Raw genomic sequence first — 23,201 nt, forward strand, 5'->3', positions numbered from 1 at the left:
CTTGCTTCTTGAAATGGCACCTCTGCTTGTATTGAAGTCCATCTGGCCTCTGAGAATGTGCTAATTTCTGTGATCTTATCAGAGTAAACTTGCCCTTGACATGTCTGTTAAGATTTGTGGCTGCCTGTAGAGATAATACTGACAATAATTAGATGCCTCCAGTGCTTGGTCACATGTGCTTAAGCTACTTACATATCAGCTAGGGGTAAGTCTCTCTCAGTACCAAGAAAATGCTTAGAGAATAGTTGGTTTAGAATATAAAGTTATTTTTTTGGCAGTGTGCACTCATTTTTCCTTTTGAGACTGTACGCATGTGTGGATGTGCACAAGGTTGCATATTCCATGTCAGTTCTGTGGTGTGTTACGAAGTTTTGGTTTGAGACCACATTTACCAAAAGAATTGTGGGAGAGATCAAATAAAATGGGAACACTGTTGGTTTATTTCCTTCAGTTCTGGCACCTTCAAGATCACTTGGGAATGGAGTCTCCTGCCCTGCTTCCTTGAGCACTATGGTGAAGAAAGTTTCCTGGACTGCTTCTCTGGCTCAGTTTGTGTCTTCAGCAGTTTGAGTATCAATAAGGTCTGGTTGATTCCTCTGGCTGGGTGCATCTTTGGGTGTGGCCAGGAAGATCAAAAGTGAGAAAGCTGCCGCTTTCTTGCTTACGCACAGCTTTCCTCTTGGAAGAGCTTAAGGCACCACAGTGCTCTCATTAGGCTCCAGGTTGGCATATGAAAATGAATTACTGCTTCTGAAAGCAGCTGTAATGCTGACTGTTGACAAAAAATACTGACATGTTGGTTGTTTTCAAGTGTCACTTCTATCAGCTTTAAAAGCCCAGAAGTCTTTCACATAACCCTGAGATGGAATTAATTTCCTTCATTTGAATTTATGCAGGAACTTGGTTTGAAAACTAGTGTGGGCAAATAATTGGGTGGGAGACTAAAGAATCGGTGGCTGGTCTGCTCCTTTGCCTTATTGACCCAGAGTGTGTGGGTTAATGAGTTTTACCCTTGGACTTTACTTCTGTACAGTACTGCTGAAACTTTTTCAAGTGTGGATCTTAAACAGCTTTGCTGAATCAGGACTGTAGTGATCTTACTGCAGAAGTTGCTCTTTTCATTTATCATTTTCAGTTATTATTTTGGACACTGAGGATTTTTGTGCTTACATGGAGAGTAGTGACTATAAAATGGTTAGGACTATGTACAGTTAAATAATAAGTCATGCAGTTTAAGTCTTTACTTAGTCCACTGCCATGGATATTGTTTGTTTTCCCAAGAATCTGGATCTTCTTTTTTTTCAGGCTACTCCTAGAAGTTTTTGATCCAAGTGTTCTAAGTGTTTGGATGTCAGGAAGCCTCTAAGGAGCATAGGGACATGAAATAAAGGGCTTTAAGAAAAACATTACATTTTACTATTTGCAAAGAATCTCTGCATTTCTGGAGCAAGAAAGCTTCTGGAGCAAGATTGGCATCCTATACCATATGTAGAAGCATGTACATGTGACCTTACTTGTAATCTGACAAGAAAAAGGTCTTAAATTTCAAAATAGTAGCTTAAATTTCAAAAAGTAGCTACTGCTTTCAGTAACTGTTTTAAGTCTGAAAGCATGTGAATTTAATATGCTTATATCAGATATGTACACACATGTTTTGAGATTACTCAAAACACACATGTTTTGAGGTCACACATAATTTGGTGTTCTGAATTTAGGAATTGGGTCCATCGATGGCAAAATTGAGTCATCTGTGTTAATGGATAGGACCCTTTCATAATGCTGTTTGTTGCTTTTAATGAGAGGACAGCTTATTGTACTTCTCTAATTTTGGTGTTAAAATGAAGGTAGAATGACAAGGAGCATGTAGTGTTGATTTCCCGTTTTCATGTCTCCAAAAATGGGAATTCACTGACCACAGGAGGGAAGAAAAATTGTGAAAACAATTGTGGTTGAGTAATCTGAGATATTAGTTATGATGCTGTCATCTCTTCTATGCCAGTTTCTGTTCAATGAAGCCTGTTAGAGTATTGGCTGAGAACAGGAGTGGAGTGTGTAGGCAGAGGAACAGAAAGAGCCGAATGCACTGTGGGGGCAGATAGAAGTTCACTGCTTCTAACCACAAATGGGCAAAACCAAACTGAGCTGCAGGTGGAGCTGTCCAGAAGCTGGTGGGAAGGACTCCAGAAACTCAACCTCTGGTGGAGGGAACCGGCAGGGTCCCCCAGCCCAGGCTGCTCCCCTGCCCTGCTGTGGGCCGGGCTCCCAAGCGCTCCAGTTGCCAGACCCCACAGGGTTCGCTGCCCTGGGGGAGGGAAGAGAATAATTGAGTGGCAGTTTTGTCCTTTCTTGCTACTTTATCTGGGTGCATTTGTAGCAAATTGTTGCCAATAGCAGGTGGCCAAAAGAGCCGGGAAGAGTGGAGAGCAAACAAGCTGCTGCTTCAGTGGTGTGGGAAAGCATAGGCACTGAGGATCTGTTTAACACAGGATGCTGGCAGCAGTATTTCAGCAGCCTGTGAGGCATTCAGGTGTGCTTATCTGAAAGGTGCTTCAGTCTTCACTGTGTGGTTTTGGATAGTTCTTGTTTGAAAGCCACTCTGGCTACTGGAACTGACAGACTAAAAGTCCTTTCCCCATCTGTGTTTACTATCACGGCTCTTTGTGAAACAGAAGAAATCAGGAGAATTTTCTGAAATAAGCATTCTCTCTCAAAGCAAATCTTCCAAAGGTGGAAAGTTGGAATTCTACAAAGGTAACAGCCATTGCTTTTGATAAAGGTTTGAAAATTGTATGATACAGTTTTCAGAATTCCTGTCTTATTCAGAGAACGAAGTTTTGAACTTTGTCATGTAGCCTGTTCTCCACTAGGTGTTGAACTGAAACTGTCTAAATTAGTTGCAGTCCTTATTTTCCCTTTTTGTGTGGGATAATGTGAGTCTTTACGATTTCAGTTCTTTCAGCTCTACCTTAAACTTTTCACTAAATTTTGAGATTCGGCTCTTTAGAATAAAGGGAAGTTGCTTTAGTAGATTAATATCTTAGTTTTGCTGTTGAGTAGCTGGAAACAGTTTTACACAAACAAGACTTTAAACAGAGAGGCTTGTTGGACTTATTTATTTGTTGTAGAAGCTAAACGAAAATCTGCTCAGTGATAGTTTGAGTTTTGGAGCTTTTTTTAGTAACTCTACAAAACTATGCATAGTGAGGACTTAACATGGTCTAGTTATTACTTAAAAGCAGATGGTATGTGCATGTTTCTTTTCTAGTGGGTGGTAGGAAGCATTACAGAAGTCTGATGTGGCTGGTGAGTGAAGTTTGTAGCATAGATGGGTGTTCAATGTTGCATGCAGCATTGAGCTGTAATGCTTCCCCCACCCTCCCTTCCCTTGTGGGGTCACAAGTCCTGCCAGCAAATCTGCTCCAACATGGGCTCCTCATTTCAAGGGGCCACAGGAGCCTGCTGCAGTTCTCACAGGGTCAGTCTCCTTTAGGCACATCCACCTGCTCCACTGTGGGGTCCTCCATGGGCTGCAGGGGCACAGCTGCCTCACCATGGGCTGCTCTAGGGGCTGCAGGGGAACCTCTGCTCTGGCCCTTGGAGCACCTCCTTCCCCTCCTTCTGCACTGACCTTGGTGTCTGCAGGGCTGTTCCTCTCACACAGTCTCACTCCTCTCTTTTGGCTGCTGCTGTTGTGCAGCAGGTTTTTCCCCCTCCGAACTGTTATGCCAGGGAAGCTACCACGGTCCCCACCGGACTCAGCCTTGACCAATGGCAGTTTTGTCCTGGAGCCAGCTGGCATTGGCTCTGTTGGACGTGGAGGAAGCCTCTGACTGCTTTTCACAGCAGCCACTCCTGTAGCCCCCCACTGCCTAAACTTTGCCATGCAAACCCAATACAGCACTGCACACACTTGCCTTTGAATAGAAAGAGTGAGAGCTACAAAAGTTTCTCGCAGATGTTCTTGAGACTTTAGGAGCTATTTCAGATTAATGAAGTTAAGCTCTGGTTTCATTCTGATTCACTGTCTCTATGAAGGTTTAGTGAATGGATGGGTTAGATCGTCTTTATATCTTCATTTAATTTGCAAGAGCTTTACTGGTGTTTTCCTTTGTTAAAAGGAGCTGTGAGAAGTAGATGACACAGGGAATGCAGAGTATCAGCACAATTACTGCTGTGTGATGCTCTATCTCTCTCTCCATCTGATCAAAGTACTGTGTAATGTTCAGCTGACTTTTTCTTTCCTGAAAAATGCAGTGAGCAAGGTGAAATTAGATGGAATAAATATAATTTTTGCTCCTTGATGTTTTGATTTATGCAGTATCCTGTGTTACACAATCTGTGGAAGAGTTGGAGTCAATATTAACTTTGGTTTTAAACTCATTTAAAAAGGTTAAAATAAGAAATGGTCTGTTGAAGTTTTCATCCTTACATAGAATTTTATTAACAGAACTGGTATATGGAAGCCATAAATTTTCTGAATCCATTCCTTATTTGTGTCAAGCCTCTCTTTTTAGTCATTAAGTACCTCCAAAGTTCTCCAGCTATATCATTAAGTGCCTCCAAAGTTCTCCATCCATATCATAAGAATAATAATTTTAAAAAACCCTTCAGTAAATATTAGGGTCATTTACACCCTGGAGCTGACAGAATAAACACAAGAACTTGGCAGCAGTTGGAGGTAGGACAAGGCACGTACTTGGTGGGCAGGAGCCCCCTGTGAGTGTGGAATCCCAGAGCAGCCCTGCTCTGGGGGATTTCTGGAGCATTTCTGGAGCCCCTGCTCAGTGCGGGGCTGCCTTCAGCACCAGAGCGTGTTCCTCAGGACCCCGTGCACTTGTGAGTACATCCAAGCATGGAGTTCTCCTCCCTGGACTGCACAGTTCAGGATTTATATTCTGCCACTGTGATTTTTTTTTTCCCCTCCCCTTTTATCCATTTGAAACATGCCTTGCTGCCTTGCCTGTTGGACTTTTTCCTCATTGCATCGCTGAGGATGGTCATCCAGGCCAAATGAAAACACCTCTGTTAACATCCCTGCTTGTGTGTTGCAGGTCTCAGCACCTGGCCATCATAGTGGCCATCCATTGGACTTCCTCCAGTTTTTGATTCTTTGTTGTAGTCCAGAAGCCCCACACTAGATACAGATATGGTCTTGTAGGTACCAGGCAGAGCTTCTATTCAGTTTTTCCTTTTGATCTTAATACAGACAGGTCCATATTTAATCTCTATTGCTGCACAGTCTTGGAGTTTTACATGGGTTCCTAAGCATTTTGCTTAGGATTTTTATTTATGTGGTAATAGTGCTTCAAATCAATGAAGAAATCTACTTTCAGATTTTAGGAATGGAATTTCAATTATTCTGGTAATATGAGAGTAACTGGGAATTTGGCCAGCTAGAAAAAGGTCATTAATTATAGCTGGTTGATGCTAATATATTCGTTTGAAGTTGGACCTGAGTGTTGATTTTGTATGACAGTCCTTACTTGCTGAAGTTCCAGTTTCTGAAAATTCTTCAGTATTTGCATGGTAGACCAGCATTGTGCATTATCCATGTGCAAAATAGTTCTTGGCTTGCTGCAACCAGTCCTAAAGCTGAACTCACCAGGTTACTGCCTGATTTATCTTTGCATGTCTTGGACACTTCAGTGCAGTCAGCACTGCTTTGTTCCCCTGTAAAATGAGGGGGACCTGTAAGAAGATAGATGCAGAATACTGTAGTTTGTTTTGATAGTTTATTAAACCTTGCTCTTTTTCCCAGAAATCTAGAGAAATTTCCAAATTACCCTATTGCAAGCTATCAGGTATCCTATACTGCTAACTTATATTGTATTACTGCTTCTCTCAGCTGTGGAGGTTTTTTTTTTTCCAGACTTGCAGGTATCTCTTACACTGTAAAGTGTTATTGTTTTTCTTACTGAACATACTGGAGTGTTAGTGATTGGAAAACTTTGTTTATAAAATGTGGTAGGAATTTATAAAACATAGTTCTGTGATTAGTTACCTCTTTCATAGGCAAGTCAGCTTGTAGGCTGTCTGGCTTTGTTTCTGTTGATTTGTTTATCCATAAACCAAGTTTTATTCTTCCTTTAGTCTGCCCTTTGGCAATCTTGCAGAGACAAAATTCTGCAAACCCTGCTTTTGTATGTAATTTTGCAATCCTATTCAAAGCATAACTTCTGACTTGTTTATGGAGGTTCTTCACTGTAGCCAAAGTACTTGAGCTTTTTTGATGGTATTCTGTCTGTTGGTTATGTTGATGTATAGGTTGTCTGAGAGGTGCTCTGGGTTTGAGGAGGGCATGTTAGAACTGCATCTAGTGAATTATTTCTGGAAACCAGTGTTACTGGGTCATGGGTACCAATTGTTGCTTTTCTCTTTGGAGAATGTAGATTTAGAGCACTTCAGGAGACTTTGGTGGGTCTCCTGACAGCTGTCCCTTCTCCAGTCCATCAGTTCTTAAGTCATCATGATTTATGTGTCAGTCTTGTTCCTCCATTAATCAGGTAACAAAAATTCCTTTGGTAGAATATGTTGCTGAATTTTCAGGATTTATTTTCTCAGTCTCTGGAAATTGTTTAAATGAGCAAATTAGGAACATCTAGAGGTGAGACTCTTTCTTCTGTTTATTGGTAAGTTGCAAAAATTATGATTAATACAGAATAGAAAAGGTCACTGGAAGATGAGAAGAAAATAATGTTATTGTTGGGAATGTTTCCTAGATATTGTTAATTAAATTTATACCATATCAGTTAAGGTGGCTGAACACTTTTGCTGACAATGCAGCAAATATTTAATTAAATTTATCTTAATGTATTTTTTCACTTAATAGGTGCTGCATGTTATTTAAAATGTCTTGTTTCAATGCAGTTTTCTGGATGCCTTGTGGAGTAATGTCTGTGGAGACCTGTCTTACAGTGCCTATGTGCTCAGTGTGGGTTTACTTGGTTCTTATGATTAATGTCTGCTTACTTACCTAAATATACCTGGACCTTAGCCTCAGCCTGGCTGAGGGGTTCAAGTGGTGCTCTCTTGGTGTAGTTTAGAGTTATCAGGGAAGTTTCAGGGTCTTCCTTCAGAAGAAGCTGAAATGAACTTTGACTTGCCTTTGTTTCTTTCTTGCTTCTTAAGAACACATGCCAGTCTGATAATCATTTGAAAAACTGTCTTTCAAGATAAAATTGTTCTACAAAACTGAACCTTTTGAACTTTCTCCACTGTCCTTATTTTGCATCTGTTGTGCTCATGAGACTGGTAAGTCCTTCCAGTAGTTAATTTGCATGACTATTACACTTATTTTGTCTTCTGAAAATAATCTTAATTGAAAGACAATTAAACTTTGGAGCATGTATCTTGAGAGCTGGAAATGATGTGTGTAATTTTAAAACTTGTAACAAAAATTACTTGTATTTGCAAATTAGTGTTGGTTAAATGCAGATAAGAAATTGCATCAGTTGCATGAGCTGGGTCAGTTTCTAGACAATTTTCATACATGTTTGTGTACACCAACCATCTTTTTAAGAGTAAGGAACCCATTTACTTGGAAATGTGATCTATGCTGGGTCAGCGTTAGTCTACCACAGAGCAGCATATGCCATCTCACTTTTCTGTTGCTTGCAGTTGTGATTCTGTGCTGCATGACAGTAGTTCAAGTACTGCAGAACTTCCTCTAAAGAGCCCTGGCAAAATAGTCACATCAGTCAAGTTGAAATTCAGATTTTCTGAATAACCCAAATGCTCTAGTTGTAAAAACTCCTAAATCCTAAGTTCCTCTACCCTTTTGTGTCAGTAAACTGATATATCTTGGGCATTCTGGTAAAAAGACACTGTGTGTTTCCTGAAGTCCAGAGGGGGGTGTGTGTGCCTGCCAGGCTCAGCTTCAGCCTCTGAAGCTCCTGTGGGAGCCCATCCTTTTTTCCTGTTGTTTCAGTGACATGTGCCAGAGAAACAGTTCCTTGACTCTGGTGGTACCAAACTTCAGAGATATCTGAATGGCTCAATGTTGGGTCTGCCTGGCTTGAGAAAACTTTGAGACTTTTCAGGAAGGAGCTTTGCAGCTGACTTCAAGACTTGGAGCAAATTGGCAACAGAAGCCATGGCAGCACTGCCTCTGCTGCTTTAGAGGATAGGTTTGAATATTGAACGGGGGGAGGGGGAAGGGAGTAACTGTGACTTCACAGAAGTGACTGACCTTGCTTGGGACAAAGCACAGCTGAAATGTGGAAAAAATGAATAGCTGAATGCTTGTGGAGCTGCTGCTCTCAGCTCTTCATGGGGCAGTAATTGCTCTCAGTTATATCACAGACCTTCTGTCTTTTTGCGAAGAAAATTGGACAGAAGTAGATAAACTTTCTTCAGTGGTGATGCTGGATTTTTTTTAAAAGCAGAAGCTTGAAAATGCTCTAACAGACACAGTATGGATAGGTTTGACTTGATTACTTGTTATTGATGTGATTCTAATATCTTTAGAACCACATTTTCAAAATTTGATTGAGGCTTCAGCCTGATCATGATGGCATACAAGGCTACATAAAGAGTGGCAATATACATGTGTGCACTGCATATATTAGCAGCTATCTTGTAAGTTTATTTTAGCAGTGCTTAGGGAACCAAAATTGAATAGTTTCTTAAGTTTTATTAAAAAATAAGGTTTTCCTGACTCTGCTAAACTTGCCTCTTGGTGTTAACTTCCTCTTTTTCCCCACAGAAAAGGCAGCTGGGCAGATCAGTATAGAATGGTGATGCAATATCTGTATGTTCAAGAAAAAGATTGTTCCATCTCTGTCCTGTACCACAGGATGTTCTTTGTATGTAAAAATTAACTCTGGAGTTAGAATTAAATTCTCTTCAGGTAGGTAATCCCTCTCCACAGCTCAATTAAAATAACAAGGTTAAACAGCTGTTTGGTGCCAAATACTGCTTGTAGGGAACTGTGAAAAAGCAGTTTTCTAACCGAAATTTGATCTCAATTTAACTTCTGTGCTTGGCTTTTCTAAAATAAGCAGCTACAAACACTTAGTGTAAAATAGTGGGCATGTACAACAGGAATGCAGATGTAATCCACGACACTTTAACGACTCCATGCTAATGAGACTGCAGACACCATGCATCATGTCAGATGTTCTTGTTAATATCCCTATTGTAAATCATCATGATGTGTTCTGATAGTTTTGAAGAGGACAGTCAAACTGAACTAATGATGAGCATGTAATCTTTTCTTTCAAGTCATGTCAGCCCTTTTTTACATTCAGGATCTCAATTTATTTTTTTATCTTAAAACACTTGTAATGAAGCTTTGACATCTTTTACCCTAGAATTTCTGGGCTCATCTTCAGAGTAAAGATGTTTGTTTAGGGGTTTGTTTTGTTTTTTTCAAGTAGAGAAGTTTTGCTTCTTGTTAACATGCATTTTCTGTTAGTAAGCTCTTCTTAAGTTACCTTTAGTGTGGAATTTTTCTAAATGAATTTGCTAAGAAGTGAAATGGCTTAGTGCTTTTTTTGAAAATCTGAGGGAGCTGTGTAAAAACAGAAAAATAATTCCTTTTGGTGCTGTGGCAGCAGAAAAATGAAAGGTTTTGCTCTGAGTTATTTGCTCTGACATGTATATGGAAGAAACTTCCTCCTAAGGCAGTTGCATATTTTAAGGGTTTACTTTCAGTTCAGGAATCTCAAGTAGTGGCTTTATCAGGACCCTGTGGTGTTGTCCTGATTTATTGCAAAGCTCTGTAGAAATTGAGCCAGAAAACATTTCATAGTTCTTTTTTGGGTTGTTGTGGGTTTTTGTTTTTTTGTTTGTTTGGTTTTTTGGGTTGTTTGTTTTTTCCCTTAAGTTTTTTCTTAGGTGCAAATTAGGTGGCATCTCTTCTGCTCCTTCCATGCCATCCTGTCATATATTAACTTTGGTGTGTTTCAGTCTGGGGCAGATCCAGGTTTAATGCTGTATGTCCTCAGTCAAAGCAAGAACACATTGTAGTTTGCTCTTCTACATCTGGTTGTACTGATTTGTGGCTGCTGATAACGTTAAGCCTTTGGAAGGTTTTGAGACTTTCTGGAGTTCGTAAAGAGTGTGGACACCAACCAAACACTGGGATTTAGGTCCAGACAGAGGGTGGAGGAAAAGGACAGTACAGAATGAATTCTGTATATTGACCATGCCTGCTGCTTTCAGTTATATATCTATATATAAAAATAAAATTAAAAGTGAACTGGAAATCCCTGACATAATACAAAAGGAGGTAGAGATGCCTGGTGCCCTAGAATGCAGGGATAGAGAAAACTGAGCTGAGCAAGTGCTGTGCCATCTGCTAGATAAGCTGTAGAACAGATTATTTATTATGACGTGCTGCTAAAGGGAAAGTAGATAGTTAGGATTGTGGAATTGAGTTGAGAGGAAGTGGGAGAGATTGGCTTTTCAGATTTGGTTCGTTTTATGCAGGCACTTGCAGCAGAGAGCTGTTACAATTTATCATTCCAATTCATCTTTACTTTGCTCTGAGGGTAAAGACTTACTGATGTTCTTAAAATCCCTCAGAGGAGACTGAAGTTGTTGCTTGTATATACACCTGTGCTAGGAACCTCTAATGTGGATAGGGACAGTGAGAAAATTGCCTTTAATTTTTGTGTTATTGTAGTGCTAATGAAGTGTGATGACAGTCTTTTACTTGCAAAAGGGTTTGAATGTGCACGGAGCTGTCACAGAGATGTGCCTCTTACCGGGCTTTTCAGGTGGCCCTGATGCTAGAAGTTCTTGTTTCCTCTGAAGATGGTTTGGAGTCTGGATTTTGCTTGCTTCTGCAGTAGTAACATCCTGAAAAAAAACCTTTTGCAAGAACAGCCTGTCTGTCTTGCATTGTGTATCCTATTTACATTAAGTAGATTTTATGATGCTATTTTTGCCATGCTTTCCTTTTTATTCTTAGATACATTTTAGAACTTGCTTGATCCATCCTCTCGGGCTTAGTTACCTTACAGTCTCTGCGTAGCTGAAAGGGGTTTGGAGGAGCACAGTTCCTGCTTAGCTTTGGCATCACTTGTAATCGACTTGCACAGTTTCTGTACATAAACACTTGGTTCTTATCTTTTAATATGATAATCTGTTCTTGGTTTGAATTTCAAGGTAACTGTACCCTTGTGATACAGAAGCATGTGACAATTTGTATAAATAGATGCATATTTAAGGGTGGCAGTGCATACTATTAATCTTATAATATATTTCAGCACACTTTGATGTTATAACCTTAATTGTTTTTCACATATGAAACATATCTTTTGTATTCCAGCAATGTTATCTCTGTTGGTATAGCTGTGATATTTTTCATGGCATCTGATACAAAATGACCAGGAAAAACAACTTTTTAGTGCCTAGTTTGTTCCTGTTGCAGACATTGTATTCAGCTCTTCTAGAATGTGCAACTCAAAATAGTTTTATTTCCCAAACAATCACACTTTTTATGTAAGAAACAATGTGTACTTGATGGACCAACACACAGGGCATTAAGGTGATAACTGCAAGGAAAAGCAGTAATGTCAGAATGGAGGCATCTGTGATTTGAAGGTGCTGGAGCTGCCTGCTGATTGCAGTAGGGGAAATGCTTTTGTCTCAGTGGGTTTTTTTCTTTTAAATGAGGGAGCAAAAAACAATAGTTTCCAGAAAAATCTGCCTTGAGGTGAGTGAATAACAGAACTAACCTAGACATATTTGAATACGTGATGATAAACTGGACAGTAGGACAAAAGAAAATTGGTTACTTTAATAATGCAGGCATGCAATAGGGGTAGAATATCTGTGCTCTTCAAGGAGCTGACTGACATCAAAATCATGAAGACTGGTCTGTACTGTGTGTCCAGTTTTGGAAAAAGTAGTTGTGTGAAGATGCAAGTGTGGCAAATCACTTTATAATTAAAAACTATGTCAATAAAACAAATCTAATTGTCAGTGGCTTTACATCTAGCTCTGTAATTGTTCCTACAGTGTTTAAACTAAATATTAGACATTTCAGAAAGACTTCAGAATTAATGTGTTTTGATAGCTGCTTTTAAGCTTATTTAGAAAAATAATCTTTTATGAAAGCAGATCAAATACAGATGAAGTAAAAGGGTACTGTGTCTCCAAGGTTTTTGTGATTTTTGGTAGTAATGTGTTGTAACAGGTGGATAAAGAATGTTTATGCAGCAAGAGGTTTAGTGTCTTAGTTGTTTTTAAGAGACTGAGGCTGAATGATCTCCAGGAATGTTAAAGAAAGTTGGAAAATGAACTTTCTTTTTATCTACTAAAAGTTATAATTTAACAAAGTCCATTACCTGGTATGGTGATAATACTGCATGATGTACCTTTTGAAGCTGGGACACAGTGTCTGTCAGCACAACCACAAGAGGAGTTGGAAGTTGGCATATGTGATTAGAATACATAAGGTTAACAAATGTTCATCCTTCTTTTTACTATAATTAATAATCCCTTTTTTCTTTTAAAGGAATTTGTTTACCAGAAAGCAGAGTGCAAGATTTGAAAAACAAAATGATGTGCGATGGAAGTTGTTTGGAAAAGTACCTCTTGGAGAAAACTTACAGAAGGACCCAAAGAAAATGCACAAGGTATTTGTTTAATTCTGTGTTAGGATTAGTGGTTTATGAAGAAGCCAGTTAAGTTTATGATCTGTATATAGGACTGTGCAGCCTGTTTGAGTTGCACACAATTTCAGTAGCAGAAAAGGCTCTTGGTTGAAATTTTACTTCTGTCACAACAGTGCTGTTCAGAAGAATGTGTTCCTCTTGATCATTACACTGAGTACGTGGGGCATGAAGAGCTTCCTTAGTGTGTCATAAGAGAATAAAAAACCTAAGTGAAATACTTTCCCAGCATTGTTGAAAGCAACATTTTAGAGAACTGGTTCTACTACAGATGAACCCAAGCTCTTGGCTAGTGAATCAAATGATTTGCCTTTCCAGTGGGGAAAATCTTGTGAAATCCAGCCATGAGGTCAGTAGCTCATGAGCTGCCCTTTCAGGAGAACAGCCTCTTTCAATCTGTCTGACTTGATCTGGGATTTTTGGATTGCATGTAGCCTTTTTATGTTTGGAGCTTTTTCTATATTTCAGTTGTCACTTCCTTGTTCAAACAACTGTGGGAATAGTAATGTTTGCATGGAAAGAGACCATGTAGCAAAACTTCAAAACCAGCTGCTCTGTGTGAAATGCAAGTGCTGATTTGAAGGATTGTGCTGCTTAATTCAGGGTAAAGTATTCTGGAAATCCACATGTCATGTGACTGTTCTTAGCTGTAGTTAGGCTGTTAAGATGAAATTGAGGCAGCTTTTTCAACTTGTCACTGTACTCAACCATTCAGACTTTATCTACAGCTTGTCTTGACACAATCAGTGGTTCTGAATTGTTCACCAAAGATTTTTGATGACAAAATTGAAGAGGCTTAATAAGTGCAGTACCCTGACATTTAGCAGTATATTTTATTGTAGTGCATGTGCTTTGGGTAAATAATTTATTGACATTTTGTGGTTGTTGCTGGTACTGTGAATATTTTTCTTTTACATCCAAACTATCTTACATTACAGCTTTGAATGATGGTATTAAATTTGTTACACAACAGTCACTATTAAATTATTATGTGGTATGGCATCCAACCATTAGTGAGTTTCTGGCAAAATTGCAGCTTAAAACAATTGTCTGCAGTGCCTCTTGGGTAACAATAACTAATCCTCCCTAAATAATTTGGTGCTTTTTTGAAGTTCTTTTTGACATGTAGACTTTGAGTCATGAGTAGTGCTGTAAGTCACTAATTGAACCTCAGTGGCGTTTAAAAGCACAGCCTGATTTAGGTGACCCTCACCAAAACAATGCTCAGACAGGTTTCTTGAGCACATGAGCCTTTCCTCAAGCCCTGTAAAAACTCTTCTGACAGCACTCTCTTGTTCAACAAGTGTGTATACTACATAGCTTCATACTGTAATTTAACAACATAGGAATTAAAATCACTCCAGCTAAGATGTTGCTTGTCCTGTTTTTAATGGTGAAAATATATGTGAGTATTAGTCTTCTGAGAAAGAAACAATATTGGTATATGCTCAGGCTGGGCTGCTTTACTGGGTCACTGAGAGCTTTTGTATAATTTTTATCCAGTTAAATGTTTTAAAACTTAGAAGCTGTCAGGATGAGTAACCTTGGAGAAGCTGGTAGTGCATTTGCAATGGAGGTTTGCATGATTAATTTTTTATCAGTTCCCTTCAGGAATTCTGCTTGAGCAGAACTGGTTATGCCAGTTGCTTTTGCAATTGGTGTTTGAAAATGCACTAGGGCAGTCAGATGACAGAACTTCACCAAGAATAACCACTGGAGTTAATTTCTCTCCCAGCAGACTGTAGAACTGAACTAGGCTTTGCAGCCACTGTTTCTTTTGGAAACTCTTTTCAAGCTCAGCAAGCATAGAAGTATATGTAAATACTATTTATTTGCAACAACATTTCTGCCCCCAGTTTTGTTAGTGAATGCTCTTCAAAAGAAATTCCTTTAAAAATTCAAGAAGAGGTAACCAGCATATAATTTGGTTGCCTCTGTCATGTGATCTGTCTTCACAGAACTTGTTTGCACATGGCCAGTCAATATTTTGTGTTTTAAAAGGATAAGTCATATAGAGGAAAGCCAGATTTTGGCTATATCCTAGAGACATGTTACAGATTTCATCCCCAGTGAAATTCAATTGCTTTTTTTAAATTTTTTTTTTAATATAGTGCATTTATTTTAATTTTCTTTTCTATAATTGCAAAAACGATTTTTAATCAGCAAGCTTTGAGGGTTTTTTTTTTCCCTTCTAAGTGTGCTTTGACCCTATGAGGGTTGTACAATGTAGCTTTCACTATATGAATTCCAATAAGAGCTCAATGGAATATCTTTATTTTTTTAAGTTTCAGTATTGGTAAAATTCAGCACATATAACACTTGAGGCCTTTCAATTACAATCTTTACTTAAAAGTTCAGGTCTGAATGTTTTATGATCTCATTTGCTGATATTCCATGTTAGAATATTTAAAAATTTTAATGGTAGTTCCTTGATAATTAAAAATTACTGATTTTTAACTTGGGGATTGTAATTTTCCCAAATGTTTTTCTGTAATAATTAGCATATGGCTATATATGGGGGGGGGGGTCAACATTCCAGTCAATTATAATCAGTTTTAATGAAGAAGCTCACTCTGCAGCACATGATAAAGTGCAAATGAGCTCTTGAAACAGGAAAATAAATTGCTTGACTCACAGGTGTTGCTTTGCTATGGGATGAACAGTAAAGCTTATAACATTACTGTAGGAAAAACTTTGTAAGTTGAATTGGGTTAATTAGAATTCAATTCAATTTTCACTTGATTTAAGCTACAATCCTTGTTTGATGAAGTAAAGTGATTTTATCAAAGTCTGTTTTCTGGCTTGGATTTGTTAGATGGAGAAGAGTTCCAAAGCAACAGCACCCAGCAAGAAATATGGAAAGAATTTACTACAGCCCATGCTTTAAGCAGACAGTGATAAACTCTGCTGTTATAAGCAGTATGTTTTCTCCAGGTTAAAAAAAGCCCAGAGCAGAGTCCCCAGCCTGCTGGTGTGTGGAGGTTCTCGTGCAGCTCCATGTGCCTGAGCAGTGCAGCGTGGGGAGCTGCTGCCTCTGTTCCACATCCACATCTGCAGCCTCTGCTGATGGCCAGCAGTGGCTAAAAATACAGAGCTTTTCTGAGTGCCTGCTGAGCCATGCTTTGCTGCATTCCCATGGCCCCTTCGGGCCTCTGGAAGGGAAGTGGTTGGTTCAGGCTGGCTGCTGGCTGTGGCAGGAGCCAGAGCTGCAGCTACAGCTCTGGATAGAGCACTGTCTCCTGTTTGTACAGAGTGTGGGTAGCCTGGGTAAGTCATTGTGACTGATGGCTATAGCTGCCAATAGGGTGAGTGTTTGCACACAGACTTCACTGAAGCTAGAAAATGTGTAGTGCCTGTTTTGTGCTCTGCATGAGAAGTCTGAGGGTGTAAATGAGTCACTTCCCATGTTCTCCACTGTTGGGTTCATTTCTATTTGTCAGCCTTCAGAAAGGCAGGATTTAGATGTGCGTGACAGAGTTCCTTTTTTTTTTTAAACAGGAAGCAAATGCAGTGTAAGAAGGTGTAGTTAGAAGGCTAGTCTGACCTATTGACTTTTGCTACATTCTCTGGAAATAAAGGTGTAACTAACCTCCTCACATAATAATTATAACCCAGAACTTGCAAGTTGCCGTAATGCACAGCTCTTTTGTGTCTTTCCTTCTGATCCAGTTGCAAATACCTTTATTTTGTTGTAATCATATGTAAAGGGCATCTAACTTTTGTGAAGGTAAATATAAATAAGTAAAAAAAAGAAACCTATTATGTCAATGTTGTCTTAAAAGGTCTTTTCTTTTTCCCCAACAAGAACAGTAATAAATAGATCATTCAGCAATTCCAGCAGGCTCTCTTAATCTACAAAGAGTGTGTTGCCCTTGTCCTGTCTTAAAAATCACCTGCCTAAACCAAAAATACTATCATATTTAAACAGATAAAGCAAGAGTTGTAACTTCCATTCACAATAAAATAAAGTGATTTAATACCATGTCAGGATGATTGTTCCCGAGTATTTTAATAATAAAAACATTTAATATGACCCAATCAGGTATCATAATCTAGCAGAGCGTAGCTGACAAAGTGCTGCTTTTGATGCTGTTGGAACTTCTTTCCATGTGTTAACAACCTGTGAAAGTACAGAGTATGTTACAAGCATCAGACTAATAGAAAACAGTAAGCTTTGAGTATTGGTTTAAATAGCTATGACAAGCTACAAAGTGCTTTTGAAAGGAAATGAGAGGGGTTTTTTCCTCCTTTTCCAGATTTAAAGCTATTATATTAGCTTTCTTACTCTCTAGAATGCCTGGTAAATTGTGGGGATCAAAAGCCCTGGGAGATGGAGGGATGCTAAAGAGGCGTAGCAGGCAGTGTTGGAGGAGAAGTATCAGTTTTCATGAGTAAAGATACTAAGTAGAAGGATAAGCTTGGTTAGTTGGTACTGCAGTTACAATGTCAGCTGCTGGTCTCTGCTGCAGGATCTGTTTCAATGGTGGTGGTAGGTTTTGGTGGAACTGCTGTAATTTTAAAGTTGTTATCTTTGTTTCAATTGGGACAGTTACTTTGTAGCCCAAATTGATACTTAGCATTAAGAATAGGAATGGTATACGAATGCTGAAAGCACAAGATATTTTTAAATTCATGGAAAAATGATCAACTTTTGAGTATTAAGTACACAACTCTTTCTAACCTCAAAATTTCAATGCCAGAGATTGTAACTATTCAGGACAGCTGGTACATCAGTGGAAGTTTGTTCTTATTTATGTTGAGTAAGAATCCATCATGCAACTGGTATTTGTATGTGTTCCAGTGCTAATAGAAAGGTACTTAAACACTTACTTCTTTGTGTAGTCAGTAAGTTTTTTTCCCTGTAGTAACCTTCTACTGGCAACACACAGGAGGCTTTCAGATTCCCCCTCTCCCCTCATGGGTTTTTGAATGGAAATAGATGTCTGTAGAGAGCAAGCCTGGAAATAACACCACGTGCCTTTGGCTGTTACGTTGCACCAACACTTGGCAAAGCATTGCTGGGAAGCAGAGCTTGCAATAAATTTTTGAAAGCGGGTGTGTAGCCCCTAAATATTGTGTTGAAACTAACTGGAGACTGGAACTTTTCCATTGCTGACATGTGAAATTGAGAAAGCTTTGCTAGATTTCATTGTGCTAATTGTGTGTTAAGCAGAAGCAAGCTCCTGAGAAACTCGACCCAAAGGTTTTCTTTGTCTATCTTCCAGATTATACATCTCAAACTTCATCTAAAATTAAAGAATGGGGGTAGATACAGTTTTGAAAGGCTAACTCTTACCATGCTTGCTAGCAACAGGAAACAAAGCTGATGTCCTTTAGCTCTGAAAAATGAATGGAGGTACTGTGTGTTACTTGAAACCCTGAAAATATGGATGTAAGGATTTTGAAAATCCAGACTGGTGCTTTTGCCTCAAGTGTCTTTCTGAAGGAAGACTAGCCAATTTCATGTTCTCATTCTCCTTCTCTCTCTGAGGATTCTTGGTCCTATTTTTTACTTTGATTTTATTACAAATTTTTCATGCCTGTTAGTATTTTCACATCATTTTCTTGTGCTCTATTGAGAAATTGTCACTTGAGCATGACAAAGTTCATTGGAAACAGCTTCATGAATATTAAAGCCTGAAAATAGTCATCACTTAAAGCCACACTATGAAAGTATATTGCCCTCCTTCATATATTATATTTGTGTGTATCTTTAAAAAACTACAATTTCTTCCTGTCAAGACTGAACTTTAAGTTGTGAAGATGATTGTATTCAGGAATATTTACCTGTTCATATAGTTGTTGGGGTTTTTTTTGTAAAATTAAAGAATGCACAAGGATCTGGCCAAGTGATGAGAGAAACTACGGCACACACTCAGTATGAGTACAAAAGAAGCTTTTATTAAGCATGTAAGAAATTGGCACCAGAAATGGCTTCAAAGGTAATGTCAGGGCTCAGAGAAGCAAACATGGGTGGAAAAACACTCAGAGGCTTTAATGCAGTAGACTTATTTCCTTATTTTTCTGTAATTTCTAAGGGCAGACAAGTATTAAACTTGAAGAGGTCTGAGACTCTTAAAGATACCCAAGTCTTGATGAGGCAGCAGAAGGGAAATTATCAGAGAGATTTGAAAACAGGGGAGAAATAGAATATGGTTAAAAATATCAAGTGAAGTATCTTTCCCTACACTAGTATGGTGTTTGTGCTGGAGTCACGGAGATAGATACAAGTGTGCACATACTTACCAACAAAGACAACTGTTGGCAAACAAAACAGTGCCTGTGTGCCCTGGAGGCTCTCTGAACTGCATAAAATACAAGTTGAGCATTGCAAAGTTGGTGGCATTCCTGGGGGACTTTTGCACTGTGTTGAAGATTACAAGTATTGGTATTTGCAACTGATTTGAGAACTTGCAAGATGAAATGTGGTATTCCTGTGGCTCATTTCCTATAGATCCTGGAGTTAATCTGGATTTTTGGCCATTTCAGAGTGGTATTAGCATCAGGTTGATGTGGCATGGAGAGTCCTTGTATTTTAGTGTCTCTCAGAATGAGGGAAACAGTTCTAATATGATCTTCAGCCACAGTAAGAAGTGTTGAGAATAGATAGGAAGGGTAGGTTTTCTTCTGCAGCATTAACAATAATGTGAAATGTCAGAAGAAAAAGTTGCTGAGAGGTTATTTGGAAGGGTATGATACTGAGACTACACAGATAATAAAGGTGGAGAGAGAGATCAGTGGGTAGGCATACAGATTAAGTAAAGTTATATTTTCACACGAAGTCCATATCCAGTGGAATTCCAGCCCCTGGAAGTAATGTTTATGGGATATGCTGAAAGCAGATGTTTATAGTGCTTTATTCTGGCAGATGCTCACAAGAAAATAGCAGTAAAATAAAACAACCATTTAGCTTGTATTTTCTTGCTCAGACATTTCCCAGATGCTTGTCCTGCTGGAGACCTTTCTTGCAGATGTTTCCATGTGATTAACACTGCAGTGTACCAGACAGTGTCAGTACCTAGGGAAAGTGCACACATTTGTATGTGCAGATTCAGTGGTGTCCTTTGTTCTAAGCAGGAGGGTGGTTTTTTTTGTTGTTGGAGTCACTCGTTAACATTACACTGCACAATCTGATTGAAGATCCCACTTTTGACAGTAAAAAGCTATTCTTAAGCAACATGGTTCATGGTATGCTCTGTCTCTGATTACTTCAAATATTTTCCTTCCTTTTTTTTTTAATGAAGCATGTCACTCTATATAACCAAAACCCACTTAAATTATTTACATATAGCACAAATGAAATGTGAACCCTGAGGGGTGAGAACCATCTGATACAGAGCACGCTGAATGATTAGAGGCAACAGACTTCAAAACAGCGAGCTGTTATTCTTTCTTGGAAGAACTTACCTGGCCTTGTCTATGCTTAGGTTTCAAATGTTCCTTAATCTAAGTCTTGCTCAAAATATTATGTTATAAAAATATGTATATGGAAAAATTGTTAAGATAGTCCAGTGGCTGAAGCACAGGACTGCAAAACAGAGTATGTGGCTTCTCACTCTTTTGCTTTACTTGTAAATTTCTGTAAGATGTATGGATTATTTTATTCATTTAACTTTAGTGTGATTGTGTGGGATCACATCAGTTTCCAGCCCAGGTTGTGTATCCCTTGTAATCTGAAAGGAAAAGTAGCTGCTTCCCAGGGGAAAAGAGGAAAATTTCAGAGCACTCAAAATTATGCCTACAAATAGTGTGAAGTTTTCTGCACAGCCTGGCCATAGTATCTTATCTTCTACATTGCTTAGGCATTCCTAATTTGTAAAGTGTGGAACAGGAGAATACTGTGGTACTAAAGATGAGAAAGATGTCCTGGTGGAAGATAAAATGTCATACATATGTTATTACTGTCAAGTTCTGTCATGTCATTGCTATCTTCTGCTCAAATCTTTAATGTAAGAGGATTAAACATATGTGTATACACATACAGAGAGCTGTGTAAAGCAAGTAGGGCTAATTTTGAACCATTAATTATTCATAGAGCTTGGCAGATAATTAAAGTGTACAGGTTGAGCGTGCAATTGTGATTTCTCAGGTTGTTAGATCAGTAACTAATAAATTAATTGCATTTCAGAATAGTTCTGTACTGGTTTTAAAGTTATATGTAAAGATCCCTAAGAAATTGTTTGACAGTGTAATCTGAACTCAGAAGTATGTATTCTCTGTTAAGTTTTGAAGGACAGTCTCATAATTTGATCTTTGCCTGAGGTTTAAGTCTTCTTAAATTCTCTTTGATTATTGTATATATAAGGGTCTTTATTAAAATTACTACTATGTGGCCTGGTGCCATGTGAAGAATCAGATCTTAGTTTCCCAACCCAAAGTTCGTAACAAATTTCATGATCTGGTAGTCCTGCTGCATATTCCTTTCCTTTCATGTTTACATTGCCCTAGAGCAGGCATTGCAGGGTAACCAGTAGTCCTGCTGCATATTCCTTTCCTTTCCTTTCCCTTTCACGTTTACTTTGCCCTAGAGCAGGCATTGCAGGGTAACCAAACTAATGGAACAGAACAAAAGGTGTTTTAAGTAGTCTCAGGTACTCTTGTAAATGCAGCAACCTAAAAATAGTGGCTGCTACCAACTCTAACATGTGGCCAGATGTGGTTTGAGTTACAGGGAGTACTTTGCTTTTTACCCTGTGTCACCAAGCATCCCTCTCTCCCAGTCTGCTTTGCAGAAGAGCTGCAATATAATTCTATTTTCAGTGTGAAAGCACAGACCTCTACTGCAGGAATACCACTGCCCATCCAAGAGTGCTCTTCCTCAGGAGCTGCTTTTTGCCTGTGTTAATAGCTATACTTTACATGAATGGTTTTTTGATGTGTGTGATAACTTAGTTTCAGATAGTTCATGAGATAAAGCATTAGCACTGGAGCCTGTAGTGTTTTGCATGAGCTGTGTTGACTTCTGCTTTGACATGACAGGTTTGGATGGCAGGTGTCTGCAACTAATTGGCATTGGTGGGAATGGAGCCGAGATACTTCTAACAGTGAGCTGTTCTGTATTTGGCATTGTATCACTGAATCTGTGAAATAGATGTGAAGTCACAGGTTGAAAACAATAGCTCAAACTAATGGAACAGAACAAAAGGTGTGGGTTTGGTGGTGTCATTTCCCCAGTGCAGCATATTGCAAGCCACGTGGCTGTATAATGGTGGCACAGAAATGGTGTGAGGGGCCAGAAGGGAGGGGAGGTGCTGGTTGTGCACCAGCTGAAATTTGTCTGGTCAACTATTCCATTTAGAAAAGGGAAGGGATTTCAGATAGAAACGCATTAGACAGTCATGAAACAGTGGAAGGGAACATTGAAGCACTCTAGAGGTAGTGGTAAGACTGAAAACCAGGGGAAAAATATGGTTTTTTTGCTTGTGCAATTCTGGTCCAGTTCTTATTTCATATGCTGGGTGAGGCCAGTGGAAAAAAATAAAATGTAATTAAATCTTGTACATAACCTGTTTAAGTAGTCTCTACATCTGTGAAATAGATGTGAAGTCACAGGTTGAAAACAATAGCTGATATAACACCTAGCAATTCTGAGAAAATAATTTAACTTCTGTAAAGCCACCCTTTGAAAGCAGAATGCTTAAGTGATTGATTGTTTTCAGATCAGTCCTTGCTGATCATTTTGGGATTGAGGATCAGACTTTGATAAAAATCATGAGTAATCCACCCTGGCAGCTGCAAACCGCAGTCAGTGATACTTAAGAATATGAAATCCTTAGTGCAGAACTGAGAAAATGGCAACACTTTCAGGTCAATAGATAATATTTCAAAATGCAAGTCTACCAAAGACGAAGCCACAGCAACTTGGGTGTCTCTACTGAGTTAAACAACAGAGCCTTTGGACAAAGAAAAATTAAGGGTCATATTCTATCTGGATTGAGGCAAAATATTTAGCAAGAGGTAATAGTGAAGTTGTCTGAACTGTTGAAGAGATTTCTATATCTCGTACAGCTGTCAGAGGTGGACAAAGCATGAGTACTGAAAAGATGTTTATGCTGTAGGGAAGTATTGCAGCACAACGCTGCTGCTGTTCCTTCCGCAGTGATGTAGGGGTTGGTGAGTTTTAGCTGCTCTTGCACTTCGGACAGGTACCGAGGCTGTCTCAGCAAGGCACAGAGCGGGACTCGGTACAAGCAAACGCCTGGCTTGGAGCCAGGGACGCGGGGAGGGGAAGCGGCAGTGTGGAAAACCAGTGGAGAGAGATGTCAGTGTTTGAGGAATGCAGCTGCGTCCTGAACGCGCCCGTAATGCTGAGCTGACAAAGACTGCGGCTAATGCAGACGAGCTTGTGCGAGGTTTGGGCTGTCCGTCATGGGCCCGGATCCGCACCGGGCAGGGCAGGGCGGCCCGGGAGGAGGGAAGCGTGTGCCAGGCGGTGCCGTGCGTGCCCAGGCAGCGCTGGGCGAGGCGGAGAGAAGCGATGGTGTGCGGCGGCTCCGCGGGTGATTAGCGCGGCTGGCGGGGCGGGGCGGCGCGGCCGGACCCACCCGCGGGAGGCGGCCCGGGCGGGGCGGGCGGGCG

The 23,201-nt window shown here is 39.5% G+C and overlaps 1 protein-coding gene across 1 annotated transcript in view; it reads left to right on the top strand.

Annotated features, from left to right (window-relative positions):
* TBC1D14 (TBC1 domain family member 14) overlaps positions 1-23,201 on the top strand; it is a 65,018-nt gene that overhangs the window by 8,749 nt on the left and 33,068 nt on the right. The window contains exon 3 of the mRNA XM_039728908.1: positions 12,467-12,587. Within this exon, the coding sequence (XP_039584842.1) occupies positions 12,467-12,587 (121 nt within the window). The remainder of the gene's footprint in view (positions 1-12,466; positions 12,588-23,201) is intronic.

This window comes from Passer montanus, unplaced genomic scaffold, assembly GCF_014805655.1.
Source record: "Passer montanus isolate IOZ18808 unplaced genomic scaffold, ASM1480565v1 scaffold67, whole genome shotgun sequence".
NCBI lineage: Eukaryota > Metazoa > Chordata > Aves > Passeriformes > Passeridae > Passer > Passer montanus.